The sequence below is a fragment of the Trachypithecus francoisi genome, unplaced genomic scaffold (assembly GCF_009764315.1).
Source record: "Trachypithecus francoisi isolate TF-2019V2 unplaced genomic scaffold, Tfra_2.0 Lachesis_group1, whole genome shotgun sequence".
NCBI classification, from domain to species: Eukaryota; Metazoa; Chordata; class Mammalia; order Primates; family Cercopithecidae; genus Trachypithecus; species Trachypithecus francoisi.
The window spans coordinates 156962881-156981432 of NW_022681454.1; the positions used below are offsets into that span (position 1 = coordinate 156962881).

General features: G+C 37.5%; 2 protein-coding genes across 3 annotated transcripts in view; one reads left to right on the plus strand and one right to left on the minus strand.

Moving 5' to 3' along the window:
* NPY1R (neuropeptide Y receptor Y1) overlaps positions 1–2913 on the minus strand; it is a 21046-nt gene extending 18133 nt beyond the window's left edge. Inside the window, exon 1 of one of the 2 annotated variants that reach the window (XM_033215589.1) lies at positions 2499–2777. The gene's annotated coding sequence lies outside the window, so the exon portion shown is untranslated. Of the gene's footprint in view, positions 1–2498 lie in introns of both variants that reach the window. The other variant, XM_033215587.1, reaches the window with a different exon arrangement.
* Positions 2102–10343, plus strand: NPY5R (neuropeptide Y receptor Y5). The gene is made up of 5 exons (XM_033215584.1): positions 2102–2192; positions 3930–3969; positions 5473–5600; positions 5692–5764; positions 8170–10343. The coding sequence occupies exon 5, from the start codon at positions 8179–8181 to the stop codon at positions 9514–9516; it is 1338 nt and encodes a 445-aa protein (XP_033071475.1). The 5' UTR covers positions 2102–2192; positions 3930–3969; positions 5473–5600; positions 5692–5764; positions 8170–8178; the 3' UTR covers positions 9517–10343.
* Positions 10344–18552: the final 8209 nt, after the last annotated feature.

Below are 18552 nucleotides of genomic sequence, written 5' to 3' on the forward strand. Positions count from 1 at the left end.
TCCCTCCTGGGAAATTTAAAGGTAAAAGCACCCTTATCTTCATATCTTTCTCTTTATGTACCATATTGCCTAAATTTGTACATTGATAATTTCCTCAAAACAAAAATCTCTTCATAACTTGTCCACTCCAGATGTCCTTACTACTGTGTATTGTCATGTGTATTTAAAGAAGAAATGCCAGCTCCCTTTTTGAGACTTGCTTGTTTGTGGGTGCAGTGGGAAGGGAAAATGGTCAGGTTAATTACAATCTCTGTATCAATAGCACGTGGCCTTTTATTTTCAATACTCTAGTAACAGTGACTTCACCCTAAAGGTTCATATCATCAAAATAGAAAACAAAGTTGTGGAAAAGAAAAAAACAAGATTTGTTTTATACTTTTACTATGCAAAAGCCTGTAGCATAGACTAGTGTTTTGAAAGACAGTCACAATGGTGTTCACTTGGAAGTTGTTTTAAAGACAATGTGTATTTGAAGTGTACATGTTATGACTGTGCAAGAGATAGAAGGATAGAAATGCATGTGGCAATGTGTACTGCATTAACCGCAGAGATGGTGGAATTAAGAAAGTCTAAAAAACAAGCCTTATTTTCTCAAGCTCATTCCTTCTTGACACTTTCATCCCCTGCTCCCTACTGCAGAATCCCAGGTGCCTGCTCAGAAGGCCTATTCTGTTAAGCTTTGGGGGAGAATATATTAATATTTCAGAAATAACACACAGAAGAATAAAACAGGAACTGTGTTTACTTGAGTTATTTAAAAGCTCTTGGGTGGCTCTTCGACTGATGAAATGGCAATCTATATAGATCCCCTGAGTATTGAATGCTAAAATTCAGCAGAAAGGGTGCACAAAACATTTTCTTTGACCTCTGGTATAACAGTGATGGCTGCCCCAGATGTTAGAATTACAAGTCACATTGCTCCCAAGGGGTACAGTTCTCTTCGGTTTATAAAGAGCTAGTCCCACAGGACTCTACTCAGCAGGAGATGCTGTCTGTTACATAATAGTTCTCAGTATTATAGGGTACAATAACTACACCCTTTCTCATGGTAAAGCTATGTCCAAAGACACACGGACCTCTACCCAATTTCTCTTTTCTCCCTTCACTCTCTCTCTCTTTCTCTCTCTCTCTGTCTCTCTCTCTCTCTCTCTCTCACACACACACACAGAGAGAGAGAGAGAGAGAGAGAGAGAGAGAGAGAGAGAGAGAGAGAGAGACGCGCGCGCGCACCTAAAGTACCTGCCAACTAATGATTAGCTAAAAATAAAGCAAACCTGCGCAATACAGATTTGGAAACATTAAGAGATGGAAATCATGTTGAGAAGGAACAGAAGGACAGGGTTTTTTCTTCTTCTTTTGTGTGGGCTTTTTTTCCAGTCTTTTTTTTTTTTCTTTTAACCTATGACAATTCATTTTTAGCCCTTCGTCTTCTCTTTGCTATTGAATATAGTCTTGAGCAGCGTTGATTTCATTTCAGCTTCACTCCCCTGCTCTTTCCGCTTGCCCACACCCACAGCTGCCACTCCCTGGAGTGTGGAAACTTCCCTTCTGTTCTGCTGGGCGCATCCCCACAGACTCCCTTGCCTCACCTGGACATTGGGTGAGCCTCCCCACCGCCACTCTTCCGTACTTCAAAAAGGTGCAAAGGAAGAGCCGTGTTCTGTTTTTCTTTTTTTCTTTCTTTCTTCCCCCGCCCCCTCCCCGACAATGATAAAACCTGAGACTCGAAGCTTGTTCTCAGGAATTCTAAGCACTTAGGGGCACAGCCATCCTCACACCAGTCCAAGACTTCTCAGAGTTCACTACACAGGGCTGGGGGCTGGACCAGCAAAACTCGATTTGCCCATCAAGTTAACTTGGTCGACCTGGGACCCGAGGCCAGGGTGAAAGGGCGACATCCCGGGGCCCTGTGGCTTTTCCCTAGAGCGCCCAAACAGCGGCGTAGGTCTGGGATGCCCCTGGCCCCCGGATTTGGAAGAGGTTGGCGAGGAGCAGGCGCCCTGGAGCAGGGTCTCGGGGGTCCCCGGAACAGTCACGTGTTCTCGAGACGCCGTTAAACCCCCGCCCCCTCTTCCCCACCGCCGCCTCCAGGTCCTGCTCCTGCTGTTGCCGCCGCCGCTGGGGTACAGGAGCGACCGCGCTGGGCCGCGCTCCCGGGAGTCCAGGGCCTGCAGCGGCCGGGGCGCCCCGAGGTACCGGCTCCCGCCCCTCCCTGCCAACCCCTTTCGCGCCTGGTAGGCCTGCACCCAGGAACCCTGGCGGGTCCCCGCGCGGGTTGCGAGTCTGCGCTGGTCCCTGGGAGCCCGCACGCCTGTCTCTGGTGCCAGGGCGTTGTCTGGGGTCCTAAGAGGGCGGGTTGGGGAAGGTGAAGGGAGTGCGGCTGGAAAAATGGGGATTAGGGTGTCGGAACAGACACTTGTCAGGAGTGAAGAGACAGCGCAGAGGGTACTGGGCTGAATTCTTTCCTACCGAGCAGGTCCCTCCAGTTCCCAACTCACCCGGGTGGAGCAGACGCGGGCCGAACCCGGGAGGAGAGTGTCGGGGATCTGCGAAGGAGCCCCCTGGGGACGGGGCGGGGGATGGACAAAGCGCTACCCCAGGCTGGACGCACTCTTGCTGCAGCCCGGCGGTCCGGAGCTGGGAACGGCAGCCCGCGGGGTGCCCGGGTCAGGACTCAGCCCTAGCGGGTCTCTGGCGAGGCCAGGGGCGCAGCCCGCGAGGCGCTACTCAGGCCGTCCAGCTGCCGCGCAGTCCAGCGCTGACCTGAGCCCGGGAGGCCGCTGCGCTCCAAGCTTTGCGCTCCTATTTGCGAGGTGTCTTCATATGACAAATGCGAGCAATAGCAAACATCCATAGAACTCGAATTCCAGAAACGGGAATTCTTTTTTCCAAGTTCACATACCTTTAGTGAATCTTTTAAAGGAACTGAGGCGTTGTGTTGGACCAAAGCCAAAACGGTTTTACCATAGACCATGGAAAATAGCCTAAGGCTCTTTCAGAAGAATCTTGCAGTTCGAATGCAATTTTAGATTTCAGATTTCTCAAGGGAAGAGAAACTCTGCTGTTAGAATTTGGAAGGGAGGGTGGTGCATGCCTGTGTGTTTGTCAGCTGAACAGAGCTGTATTTATCTTTCCAATTCAAATTGTGCCAGATTCTGGCTTTAAGAACAAACCATGGGAATATTTGAGAACATGGAATCATGCTGCTGTTCCATGATGACAGCAAAATAGACAATAGTTGATATTGTATCGTTGCAGCAGGAAAAGAATTACATGTATTTTATTCTTTTGTGTGATTGTCATCCTTTGTGAGAGTGATGTATATTTTCATAAGGCAAGAAATTATTCAAATAAATAAACCTTATTTAAATGTACAAGTCAGATTTTTAATATCCTTTGAATTCCCTGAAGTTCCTCCTATTATTCTTAAGAACATTTTCTTAAAATACTTTCTTAAAATACTTAAAATCTATTCAGAAGGTTTCATTTGTCTAGGTGTCAGATATAGAAGAGTTTATAAGAAAATTCCAGTAAACCTCTGAAAAGACATTATTTTTTATAAGTTGCCATAGTTTAATAAAGAACTTTTATTTTTCACACTTTTTACTCGGAGATTAAAGTTCTGTGTTTCAGCCTGGAAATTCTGATGGTGGGAGATACAACTATTATAAAAGAGAATGAGTAAATATAGTAATCAGGTATGACAAAAATTTCATGCTGTCGATATCAGATTTCTTGTCAAATAATATTCCATGTTAAAATATTCTTTCTCTGGCTATATTTCATAATTTCTGTAGCAATCTGAGAAGATTCACACATATCATTACTTTTATAAGGGATAAAATATGTTGCATAAGAATGTACAGCACTCATAATAACACTTGTTGAGAAGTAGAGGGTTGTTAAACATATTTGCATTTCCATTGTAGGTCTGCTCACTGTGTTTTTCAGGAAAAAGGAAGGGAAAAGGTAAGTTTAAGGAAAGAAATCTTGCTTTTTTGTTTGTTTGTGTTTTCATTTTAAGAGCGTTCCTGTACCTTAGATTTTCGACTTAAATCTGATTGGACAAAATTTTCCTAATGTTTAAATTATCCCCTGGCTACCAGGAGGCACTTTAAAAAAACTACATATCCACCACCACCTCTCCCCCACCCCTCCTCCACACCTCCAGCATTTGCAGTATTCATAATTTAGTTGTAAGAAAAAATTCTTCCTTCGTTGGAGCAAAGATTCACAAAAATGTTCATTTTGTGCAGACTATATATTAGGTATTGTATGTGTGTATGTTTATGTGGTAGATGGTGTGGGGTGGGGCTAGAGGGAGAGCAGGAGGAAGTTGACTACAGTCGCACCAAAATAAAATGAATAAATGAATGTTGAATGAATGAATGAATGCTAAAAGAGATTTTTTTTAATTTGCTAATCAGTCTATCAGTAGCTACATAAAGTATTCATTATATTCAGCAATAATTCAAGTGTCCATGCTATAGTGAAATAATATACTACTGTCAGTCAGGAGAATGCCATTCATTTATTAATTCATTCATCATCCAATTTGAGGCCTTTTACATCTCAGCAATCTACAATTACTCAGGGTGTGAGGTTGAATTAATCCATCATAGAATATTCTTGGCATAGCACCTTGCATTACTCATCTTTATACTTAGAGCAGAGCAGAGCACCTAGCAAAATATATGTTCAATAAATACTTCTTGAATAAAAAAAGAAGGAACAACTAATCATTCTTAGCTATTCGTTAATAGAAAGAGTCTACTCTTTAAAATTATATATAAATTATGTACTTTCTTAAAATACTCAAATATTTTAAGGAATGAAAGAAGCATCCTCAGTTTTTTCTCCAGTGTCCAATGAATACTCAAGATGGCATTTATTTCATCTTCTTACTAAGGAGATGTGGCTTTATAATTTAATGCATTCAATATTTTAAGTGCATATATTTAAAATAAAAGTTTTAATAGCAGACTGCACAGTCATGGAAGCAGATATACTTCTTTTTTCATTTACATTTTTTAAATGTTTTGTAAATATATCTTGCAGTTTTAGTTTCATGTTGCTTGTGTGATAGCCTTTATCAATGAAGATATCCAAATGAAAATTTAAAGTGCTAAACTCTCTTCATTGTCTAACTAGGTATCTCCTCCTCATTGCATTTTGGGGCCATTTAAAACATCTATAATTTCAATGGTTCTCTATAAATGTATATATAAAGATACATATACACGCATATGTATGTACACACAAATTCATAGTCATACTCTATCCTGAATTTTCCCACATTGCCAGGATGATTCATTTATGTTCTTTTAAAGCAAGGGAAGTTAAACTGCTTTTCTAAAATGATTGGTAATGAATATTTACTTTAGCATCCACTATGTATATAATATGCTTTATTAAACATTATTTCTAGAATGAAAAATAATTAAGACTTTTATCTCCATTCGAATATAATAGAGAGATCTAACCACATGGATTGGAGAAAAATTTGAATTTTAGACTCAAAACTATGTTGTTTCTATTACCACAAATTGTGCTGCATCTTCTCTTTCTTCAAAAAATTTTGGACAGCAATTTTACACTAAGTAAGTAAGTATCATCCACAGTTACATGTTCCAAAAAGGCACAAAGCCATTGTAGAAGGGGCCGTCTAATTTCTCTCTTGTTCTTGCTTAGGAAGTACAAGGAAAGGCTATCAGTAACAACTGACCTACCACAAAGTTAGAAGAAAAGGATTGATTCAAGAAAGGTAAGTCAAGAGAAGAACAACTAAGCAAGATTGCAGTTACAAGCAGCCTGTACACATTATAAATATAAATAGGATCATGAATAAGCTGAATTGAGCCAGGGGGTCATCAGAACTCAGGAAATTAGGCAAAAGCACCAGTCAAAGCTGTTTTGATTATAAGCTTGCTGACCTCTCCAGAGTAGGTGCTGAGAGGCTATTGACTGGGAATACGATGAATAATATGATTCAGTAGGTCATGCGAGTCACTTTTGTACCGGGTGTTCTTTTTCACTGAGGCAATATCAATGTAAATTGTTGGCTAGGGTCTAAGAATGAATGAATACAATCCTCAGTCTTTGAATTAACTTATGCTTTAAAAGGATGTAGTTAGCTTCCAGAAAATAATTTGGTCAACATAGAATCACTTGTAGAAGTTGTGAAAAACTTGTAACTTTTCTCATAGCACAAGGATGACTCTGTCATCCTGTTTGAAACTTGCTATATATAGAACTGAAGTTAAACTTACTTGTAAGGAATGTATGTACACAATAGTATTTGCCATTTGGAAATTTATTGAACTAAGACCTATAGGTCCCTCATAAATTAAAGATAACAGTTTTTACTATTAATTTAAATAAACATATTTTTGTAGTTTTAGTATAATTATTCAATTGTAGATCTAGAAATAAGTAGATAAACATATATTGATAGATAACAAAAGTGTTTTTTAAACTATATATATATCACAATCTCTATGACAGTGTATTTATTGGAATTAATTTGCTTGCTGGTTTGTGTTTTCTGTAGGAAATTCTCGTTAAAAAAAAAAAAAAATTTAAAGTGGCCAGGCACAGTGACTCATGCCTATAATCCCAACACTTTGGGAGGCCAAGGTGGGAGGATTACTTGAGGCCAGGAGTTTGACACAAGCCTGGGCAACATAGGCAGACCCCATCTCCACAAAAAAATAGAAAGGTTAGCCATATGTAGTGGCATGTACCTGTAGTCCTAGCTGCTTGGGAGGCTGAGATGAGAGGATTGTTTGAGTACAGGTGTCCAAGGTTACAGTGAGCTGTGGTCACACTACTGCACTCCAGCCTGGGCAACAGAATGAGACCCCATTTCTAAGAAAAAAAAAAAGTAAAAAAAAAAAGTGCTTTTTTTTTTTAAATGAGAGGAGGGGGTCCTTTTGCCTCTTATTGGTATGTTATAGGCAATTTAGTGCTTCGTCAGGCAGTAGCACCAAAAGTCTAACATGTAGAGGTAAACATGTAATGCCATTGAGGTATGACATTAATTTAATTTGAAATGAAAATCTTATTACTGGAAGTTATATTAATATCACTTCTGCATTTACGTTTAAGGTATAATGTTTTCCTTGAACAATGAATTAATTGACTTGTTCATAAGGCATAATCTATACATAGTTTTTAAATTAATAAGCAGGTGAAATTTGTTTGTTTGTTTGTTTTAAAAAAAACACCAACAGCACTGCTAGTCCATCAGTGGTTGTCCTAATCAGAGATAATCTGGCATATCCCAAACGATTGAGGATTGGTCACAGAAAGATGTCATCATCCAGCATTGTGTCTACACAGTCAACAGTACAGCTTGACAAACAGATTTAATGAGTGCCTACTATATGCACCTAGGTCATGAGATAGTAATCCTATTCCCAAGGCGCTTAAATTTGAACGTTTTATGAGCTAGGTGATATTTGTTACTAGAGTTTTGTTCGAATTTTTTATTCTCTCATAAACATTTACTTAATACCTGCAGTGGTAAAATTACTCTGCCATGTATTGGGATGGATTCCAAAGTGAGTAAGAGATAGTTTCTGCTTTCCCATTGCTTGTAAATAAACAAGGTAGACAGGTAGGCATTATAATGCAATGAGAGCAGATCATGATATGTAGCATCAGACAACTGTAAACAGAATGTTAACAGGAGTTCTGAAGAGGAGATCATGTCCAGCTGAGTTGACCAGGACAGGTGACTTTTAGGTTTGGCCTAGATTGAGATAGAAATGAATGGAATTTTTATGGTAAGATTATGTGACTATACTATATACCAGGTATATTGACTTGGAGAATAATATTAATGCATGTATCTTGAAGTTCTTGTCTACATTTGCTTTTTCTTTCCTTACGTTATTTACTGCAAAAATTTTAAAAATACAATCTACTATCTTAACATAAGTTAATACATCTTGGAAGTAATGATAAAATTAAACTTACTATAATCATTATTGGCTGATATTTGCACTGCACTTGGAACGAGTTAAAGATTTCAGAAACTTTCTTAGGAGATTAATAAGGTCATGGGAGCCGACTGTAAAATTTAGTTTCCATCTGAATAGATTAATTTAAAGTAGTCATGTAATTTTTTTTTTAGGTTGATGACAAATGTCTTTTTATTCCAAGCAGGACTGTAATATGGATTTAGAGCTCGATGAATATTATAACAAGACACTTGCCACAGAGAATAATACTGCTGCCACTCGGAATTCTGATTTCCCAGTCTGGGATGACTATAAAAGCAGTGTAGATGACTTACAGTATTTTCTGATTGGGCTCTATACGTTTGTAAGTCTTCTTGGCTTTATGGGGAATTTACTTATTTTAATGGCTCTCATGAAAAAGCGTAATCAGAAGACTACGGTAAACTTCCTTATAGGAAATCTGGCCTTTTCTGATATCTTGGTTGTGTTGTTTTGCTCGCCTTTCACACTGACGTCTGTCTTGCTGGATCAGTGGATGTTTGGCAAAGTCATGTGCCATATTATGCCTTTTCTTCAATGTGTGTCAGTTTTGGTTTCAACTTTAATTTTAATATCAATTGCCATTGTCAGGTATCATATGATAAAACATCCCATCTCTAATAATTTAACAGCAAACCATGGCTACTTTCTGATAGCTACTGTCTGGACACTAGGTTTTGCCATCTGTTCTCCCCTTCCAGTGTTTCACAGTCTTGTGGAACTTCAAGAAACATTTGGTTCAGCGTTGCTGAGCAGCAGGTATTTATGTGTTGAGTCATGGCCATCTGATTCATACAGAATTGCCTTTACTATCTCTTTATTGCTAGTTCAGTATATTCTGCCCTTAGTTTGTCTTACTGTAAGTCATACAAGTGTCTGCAGAAGCATAAGCTGTGGATTGTCCAACAAAGAAAACAGACTTGAAGAAAATGAGATGATCAACTTAACTCTTCATCCATCCAAAAAGATTGGGCCGCAGGTGAAACTCTCTGGCAGCCACAAGTGGAGTTATTCATTCATCAAAAAACACAGAAGAAGATATAGCAAGAAGACAGCATGTGTGTTACCTGCTCCAGAAAGACCTTCTCAAGAGAACCACTCCAGAATACTTCCAGAAAACTTTGGCTCTGTAAGAAGTCAGCTCTCTTCATCCAGTAAGTTCATACCAGGGGTCCCCACTTGCTTTGAAATCAAACCTGAAGAAAATTCAGATGTTCATGAATTGAGAGTAAAACGTTCTGTTACAAGAATAAAAAAGAGATCTCGAAGTGTTTTCTACAGGCTGACCATACTGATATTAGTATTTGCTGTTAGTTGGATGCCACTACACCTTTTCCATGTGGTAACTGATTTTAATGACAATCTTATTTCAAATAGGCATTTCAAGTTGGTGTATTGCATTTGTCATTTGTTGGGCATGATGTCCTGTTGTCTTAATCCAATTCTATATGGATTTCTTAATAATGGGATTAAAGCTGATTTAATGTCCCTTATACACTGTCTTCATATGTAATAATTCTCACTGTTTACCAAGGAAAGATCAAATGTGGGGTCATATAAAATATATTTATGATAACTATTTGTGTATAATAAATAGAAATTTTGTTAACATGATATTTAATTTATGTGAAAGATTTCTGGATTTGAATGTCAGTTCATAATATATGGAAGATAATTTTATGTGTTACAGTAGGATTAATTTATTTAGTTGTGTAGTCAGTGTCAATCCAATCTGTAAATTCATTTTAGAAAGTTGTATTACCTTCTACTTCCATGTTGTCTTATAAACAAATGAACTGTATTTTTTGTTGAAACTAAAAGTTATGTCTAACCAACTCAGTACTTTTGTCCAAAAATATAATAAGAAAAAATTTTTCTTGAGGAACTTTTAATTTCAAACTCGAAGAATATCTACCAGCTATCTATATTCATTTCTACTCCACAGGCTTCTTAATGTTTAGTTTGTGAAGTACAGAAAAAATTTAGTATGCCTGGAAAATCATAACTAAATGACAACTGTATGCCCAACTTATGATTATAATCTTCAACATTAAGTACAGTTTTGAAAGTCCTGTAGGTAAATGCTATTGCCTGTTGAGAATTGGTCAAATTGTCAATTTAACTCCACCGTCTAGTAATACACAAGTAATTTACCAAATAAAGAATTTTAAATCCTTTCCAGACTCATTATACAACATTAAACACTACCAATAAAGTTGTTTTCATATACATCTTTTCTATTCTAAAATGTGAAGTCTAAATGGTATCTGTATTTCCAATTATTAAATAATTTTAAAGAATATTTTAAATGTGCACAGATAATTAATTTTTTGGCCAACATACAGAATGATTAACATACTTTATACCCTTTCAGTACTGTAGTTTCATATGCTATCTCATTAAATTGAGGTCAGTCTTTTCACTCGTTGAAAGTTTGTGTTAGCCTAGTCTTTTAAAGAACCAAGTCTCTGAAAAAATAGCGTATTTGCATATATGATTCAGATGTGCATAATAACATTGATGTCTTCAGTTCCTATAACTGATGTAAGCCTTTTCCGTATTGATTCCTGTTCATAATAAGGGAAAACAATGAAAGAAAACAAACACAAAAGCTCTAAGTTTGTAAGTAATAAGCTATGCTGGTAAGTATTTAATTAATTAAAAATCCAAAACATCTATGGGGCATTCTTTATGCCCTCCTTCTTCCCTGGATGATATCCACATACGGGAAATTGATGTGATTTCTTGCCATGAGGGAAATAGTGCTGGTCCACAAAATATCCTCTACTGGTTCCTGCTGAACTCCAGTTGAGGCACAATAATCTTGCCTTGTCTCTGTGTTACATCAGGCTCTGCTGTACCATGTATGCTCTGTTCTCAACAAGGTTAAAGCCTGAGAGTCCAGCTCCAGAATCCCCAACCCCTGCTGACATGGTAGGATTGATACTCTCATTGACTTAAACTGTCATTACTTGAGTGTCAGCCACATCCTCTGTTTTGTTCAAAGGTTAGGCTGTCTACTCTGTGGAGTCTTGCTATGCAGTCAATGACATTGCCCCTTGCCAAACCTGGAAACTATTGGAGAACTTTACATTCATCACTGGAACTCTGCAGGAACTTATGAAACACTACTCCTCACATAGATAACAAAGAACTGAGGCAACTTGGGCTTACTCAGGCCTTCTCTCTACTCAGATGTGATAAGCTGCCCTATCAGCTCTGTTGTGTCCACTCCATGATGGTACAATAGCCCTCTACTTCTCCGTCCTTCTTTAGACTTTCAGATATAGATCTGGTCACAAACCCCTCTGCTTTTAGCTTCCCTCGAATCTTTCTGGTGCTATGTGAGTGCCTTTCCCAGGTTTTTATATTATAGCAGATGGAAAAGATGAAAAAACTTGGTTCACCTTTGCTTTTCTCTGTTTTCCTCTTTCCTTTTTATTCTAAGGGATTCTCCTTTTTGCTGCCTAGTAAGAATGTTCCTCACTAATATCATCCCTTTTCTCTGCACTGTGACATAGTAGAGCTATGTTAAAAAAGGTTTGCTTTTGGAAGGGAAGATTTTACGATTAAAACTTTTTTCTTCTCTCAGTCTCACCATGGACAAAAGAAGAAGGGGAAGGGGAGTAATCTGAAGACTAATTGCATTTAAAAGCAGTTGGCATTTGCACTTTCACTAGCACAATTAATTTCAAGGTTTGATGTTAGTGGCTGAAGGGAGAAAAATCTCACTGATAAGGGCTAATATAAATGCATAGGGAGGTGTTTTATCCTGTTAGAAAAACTTACACTAGCAAGTACACAATAACTGTCAAACTTCACTGGTTTTATGGCTGTTGATAGATGAGTTTAGTTAAGCTGGATAAACTAATTTGGGGCTCTTAAACTATTGAACTCGAAGCAAGAAATTTATCTTTCCTAAACAGAAATAACTGAATGTTCTTAATAATTGAAAGTTGAGAACTGTGGATGGGTTGGTGGACAGAAGTCATTAAGATTTGGATTAATGGTTTTAGAAGATTATTATGAATAATGATTTATTTTATAGACACTTGCTTAGTGAGTTAAACAATTTATGTTCATTCAACTCTCCATTGCTCAAAGGCTGATTATCTGTTTCCTATTCTCTCCTGATGTCTGACTTGATTACTTGTTCAATAGCATCTTCACAAAAGCATGGCTAGGGGAAATTAGATGAAATTATAAACAGGCAACCTCATTACTATTTTGCAATTATTTAGTAATATTTAATTCAGGAAGAGATGGTAAATTGGGCATTAGTGGTTATTTAAATTATTCCTGACCAGACATGGTGGCTCACACCTATAATCCCAGCATTTTAGGAGGCCAAGGTGGGAGAATTGCTTGAGCCCAGGAGTTCAAAACTAGCCTGGGCAACATTAGGAGATCTTGTCTCTACAAACATTTTAAAAGTTAGCTGGGTGTGGTGGCTCATGCCTGTAGTCCTAGCTGCTCAGGAGGCTTAGTTGGAAAGATTTCTCGAGCCCAGGAGTTGGAGGCTGCAGTGAGCCATCATCATGCCACCGTACTCCAACCTGGGGAACAAAACAAGACCCTGTCTCCAATAACATATATATGTGTGTGTGTGTGTGTGTGTGTGTGTGTGTTCCTGCCAGCTATGTTGCCCATTACTGTGAATAATAAAACACTAGATTAAAAAAATAAAAAGCTGACAAAAGCACAAAGAGCAATTCAATTAAATGATGAAGAAATATATATAAGGATTATTTTAACCAACAGATATCTATTGAATATCTAGTGTGTACTAGGGATTCTTTTACATAACAGACCCAAAAGATCCCTACTCATTTGATGTTGTCCTTCTGGAAGGCGGGGAGTCAGTGGCAAGAGGTGAACAAGCAATAGCAATAAGAACAATACAATGAGATATATAGTAATGGCACACTATATAGATACATGTATTGTTTGCAAAGGCTACCAAAACAAAGCACAGCAAGCTGGGTGGCTTAAAACAACAGATGTTTATTGTCTCACAGTTCTAGAGACTAGAAGCCTGAAATCAGTGTGTCTGCAGGACCATGCTCCATCCAAAACCTGAAGGAGAGCCCTTCCTTGCCCCTTTCTGGCTTCTGTGGCTAGCTGGCAATCTTTGGTGTTCCTTGCAGCTGCATAACTCCAACCTCTGCCTTGTCATATGATGTTCTCCCTGTGTCTCTGTGTTCCAGTCTCTCTCTTCTTATGAAGACACCAGTCATATTGGATTGCCCCCCAACCCATCCACACTTTAGCAGAACATCATCTTAGTTGAAATAATTACATCTACCATGTCTTTATTTTCAAATAAGGTCACATTCTGAGGTATTGGAGACTCATATTTCAGTATGTTTTTAGGCAGGAGGACAATTCAACCCATTAACAGTGTATTAGTAGTAATGATTAGAACCTTAATACAATACAGAGCAGGGTCAGAAATCATGTGCATGTGGCATGAGGGAAAAAAGAGGTGGATGCAATTTCAAATGGGATGGTTGCATACTTTCATTGAGAAGATGACTTTTATGCAAAGACATGAAAGGGGTGAGGAAGTGAGCTGTATGACTATTGGGGAAAAGGGGACTGCAGGCAGGAGGTAAAGCCAGTGCAAACACTTTGAAGCAGGAGCACATTTTGAGGGTCAAATGAACAGGGAGGATTCACTGTAGCAGAAGTGCAACAGACAAATGAAACAAGGAGCCGATTCAAGGACAGATGTTATAGGTCCTTGTAGGTATTTGTAAGGATGCTGAACTTCACTTTTGGTGAAATGAGGAGTTATTGTCGATATTGATCAGAGAGAAGACACAATCTGACTTACACTAAAAAGATAGCTCTAGTTATGAAAATAGACTGTGTTCCTCTGACTTCATTTGTGATATTCACCACCATGGATGCTTAATACTGATATATATGTTAGTTCACTGGGGGTTGCTTAAATGGTGATGTTTTAATTCTATTATTTCTTTCACATTTATTAGATTAAATACATGAATGGAAAGATACATTCTTGTATCTATTATTTGGTTATGCAATGGTACAGTTCTTTTAGGAAAGACAGAATAAAAGTTTGTTACTGTCTCTTTATTTACTAATTGTTAGAAAGTGATCAACTCATGGATGTAAACACATTTGATTGGCTTTAATGCATTGCCTTTATTAGCATTATTGAAGCTCAAATAGTTCCATCTTTGGCTGGTAGGAGCCCCTTCAAGTTACCTCCAGGTCATTATATTTTTTTGGTTCAGTATTTATAATGTTTACCTGTGGAACAGTCGGATACAGTAGAAGCTACTTAATCATGACAGAAGAAGGAGTCCATTATATGCATTCTAAACCATAAATGATAATTTGAAAGAACGAGAGTTTCTCAACTATGGGATTTTAGGTTTCTCTCTTTTTCTCTCGATAGGTTTCCTAAAGGGGTTGAATAGAGCTAGTCAGCATAATATTGAACCTGGATAATCCTGAACACTTTTAGTAATTTTATTATACTCCACATAATTTGTTTTAAAGTCAGGCTAATGCAACAGATGCAGTTCAATGTAAATTAGACATGTTCTCAAAAGTGTTAAAAGCTAGGACTGTTTAGTAGTGGATATTCAGGAAAATAACTTTTACAGGTGAGATGGTGGCCAGTCTGGTACTAACTACTCTCAAATTCACTGTAGAAGTGTTTGTGAGGATGGTGATAGAAAGGATGACAAGATCTATATTATTCTTTTACATTTTCCATGAAAATTCTTGTTCCTAGTATTACATCCTAAATACAGGTTTATAATCCTTTATAAATCATTACTGATCTCACCTGAACTCATAAGAGGCTAATTATGGTCTTTATTTATCCCACTTGGCAGGTATTGTCATGCATTTTGCTATAGAAACATTAATATTTTTGATTACAGACAGCTACCCCAGACCATACTGGGGGTAGTAAATAATATGTAGCATATATATCCATATTATATTTATATCCAATATGAAGTTATATTAGTATTTTTCTAAATATGCCTGATCTCAGAATTTTAGATACAGGGTTATGGATATACAATCTATATATCTACTACCTACTTATTCCCCATCAACTACACTTTAGTAATTACTTTCTTTGGACCTTTTTATTCCTTATGTATGTAGGTAGGTATGTATTTTTAAAAAGTGTCGGTAGATCTGTCACATAAGTCTAAATTTTCTAGTTCCAAAGTTCATACCATTTTCTTAGATGCTAGCTTGGAAAACCTTCCATCTAAATTCCCTAATCCTTGAGATAAGAGGTCTAGAATAGCAATAGTTTTTGGCAGGCATGGCAACTCTGATTAGTCTTGGGTGCTTGGATACCAGGTAGCAGGGGCTGTAGAGGCCTCGCTGGTCTCTGCAGGTGGAGGTGATACGAATGATGTTCAGTGCCTCCTTGAAATGATGTTCTTTGCCTCCATGGAGGCAAAGAAGCCAAATCAGAGCAGCACTGGTGTGGACCTTGCTTCAGCCCATTTTCCCATCTAATCCAGGCACAGTATCTAGTCTTCCTCTTTTCAGCAAGTGAATTGAAGCCTAACAATTAGAAAACATTATAATGATTATTGGTACGATACAAATATGAAGTGTTATTTTATCATCATTGTTGTTGTTGTCATCACTGTCATCATCGACAATGGAACCTTATTATTTGCCAGACACATTGAAGGCACTTTATGTGAGTGATCTCATTTGCATCCCTGCCTTCAGGACAGTGTCATTGGTGTTGCTGTGGGTCAGTGTTTCCTTAGTGCGTTCTTCAGAACTTTGGGTAGCCCATGGAAGTATTTTGGGCCATTAAAGTCACTAAAGACACCAATAGGTGCTATTTAAATATCCACTAAAATAATATTTATTTAATCTCCCTTCATTTAACAGAACAGTTTTGAGAGTTCCCACGTGCACATTGAATGGAAGTTAGGATAGTTAATATAGCCCAGAGAGCCTGCTGGTGACACAGTAACTCAACTGATAAAGCACTTAGCAGAATGCTGTAAACCACAGTGGTACTTTTGGCCATTATACAGTTGGTAATTATTTTAAGACTTAGGCTTAGGTTGTTTAACGTGGACCTCTGTTGAATAGGAGACACAGGGAACTTATTAAACTATATTAACTTATTACACTGTAAGTTAATAAAGAGGATGATTGTGGTTACAAATCCGCAAATCTGTCTCAAGATGCTGTACAACAGCTTTAGAAATTCTGTTATCTAATTTAAATGTTTATATAGCATATTAAGATACTTCCACACCTAAAAAAAATCGTTAAGTGAGAAAATAATTGGGCCTATTTGGTGTTTGATTTATTGGGAGAAAAGATTATCCAAATCCATAGTAAAACTTTGAAGAGAAGCACTAAACTGCTAAAATATTGAATCATTTAGAATCGAAATGCAAAAATATTATAAAGTTGAATTTATGAAGTACAAAATGAAACAATCACAAACATCAGATTGTGAAAGTAGGTTTTTGAGGGTTTTTTTTTTGTATATTATTAGCTTCATCAATACTTAGGTTCATCAGAATCTATAGTTTAAAATACATCTACCATCAAAAGATACTATTTTTATTTGGGAATTTGTGAAGTCATTTCAATTTATTTTAAAGTAAGTTAAGTATCATGTGTATGTGCAAAAAAAAATCAAAATCTCTCTCTCTCCCTACAGATATAGTGAATATTGTTAAAGGTAAATGAAAATAAGATCCTTTCCCCTAAAATTAAAAAAAGAGAGAGAATATATGAAACAGCAGCTTGGGCAGTCTCTATAGACACCTTTGTTGTGCGTTTGTACATAGTGTAGAGCCAAGAGTTTGGTGGCAATTCAGGAGATAGAAAAGAAATAGGCAAAAGAGGCTCACTCTGATCTTGGACTTTATAATTATTTGTTCTTGGTCTTTGTTTAAGTCTGCTGACAGCCTTCCCACACTCAATGCTAACCAATTTGCAGTCCTCTTCTCCAATTAGCTGGTCTCACCTTTCTTTTTTCCTAGAGTTAAGCAAGCATCTTTCACTGAATTTGTTTTTCTATCACTCTTTGTATATATTTTCCTTTTTTTCTATTGTGTATCCCAATTAAAATGGTGACCGATTATCTCCTACCCTAACTTTAATGATTTTTTTTAAAGGACAATTTGGTTCTTATTAGAGTTTTCTTTTTTGACTTATTAGAACATGATGGTGGAAAGATTTGCTTCTTGTTTGAACCTAACGCTGTTGTCATAACAGGTCTCTGTCAGAAGCTTTGCCACTTTTCAGATCACTGTATTTGTCTTCCCGGGGTTTAGGCAGCACACGCCTAAATTTAGATTCTTCTTTCAATTCCTGAGTCCTTTAAGTTATATATGTCCACTTTTTCTGCCTCTGTTTTACCAAAACCCAAGTTCTTTTTGTTTCTTGTCCTCCCACAAGACAGACAATTTCAGATGCCTATATGTAGCTGTAATTTTCTAATCCTGACATGTAATCAAAAGGAATAGGAATGGGAGAGGGAGGGATGTCACAGGTAATTCAACAAAAATATTTAGCTGACTTTGCTATGCCTTTTTCACTTTGGAAAATTTACTTTTTTTGCTATCATATTCACTTAAGTTCTTGATAAAACAGGTGTTTACTACCCTGAATACACACTATTCCAGGATTACAGTGATAAGTGGCAAAGAAATGGCTTCCTTATCACTTAGGTGGGTGATGAAGGGTTTATGGTGGTCAATACAATAAACTGATATTTTCACTGTATCAATTTCAGGTGGCCACAGAAAGCTTTGAAGTGCCTGATTTTAAAAAGTCATTTCCATTATTCTCATTGTACTCTTATTCCAGCAACCAGGTGAAGATCCATTTTTTATAACAGCTTTATTGAGACATAAGTAATATACTGTAAAATTCATACTTTTAAAGTGGTTAATATATAGTTACAGAGTTTTGCAATTAATACCCCTCTCTGACTTTAGGTCATTTTCATCACCCCAAATGTCCCTGTGCCCATTGGCAGCCATTCCTCATTTTCTCCCTCTCCCTTCCTCTGGCAACCACTAATCTAGTTGCTATTTCTATGAATTTTTCTTTTGTGGACATTTTATATAAATGGAGTCATATAATATGTAGATTTTAATGATTGGTTTCATTCAATAGTATGTATTCAAGTTTAATTCATGGGGTAAAATGAATAGTACTTCATTCATTTCTGTTGTCACTTACTATTTTATTGCATTGATAGACCACACTTTATCCATTTTCTGCTGATGGACATTTGGGTCATTGGCATGAAGTGGTATCGTCTGTAGTTTTGATTTGCATTTCTCTTTTTTTTTTGAGACAAGGTCTCACTCTGTCACCCAGGCTGGAGTGCAGTGGTGCAATCTCAACTCACGGCAACCTCTGCCTCCCAGGTTCAAATGACTCTCATGCCTCAGTCTCCTGAGTAGCTTGGATTACAGGTGTGTGCCACCAGGCCAAGTTCATTTTTTTTTTTTTTATTTTTAGTAGAGATGGGATTTCACCATGTTGGCCAGGTTGA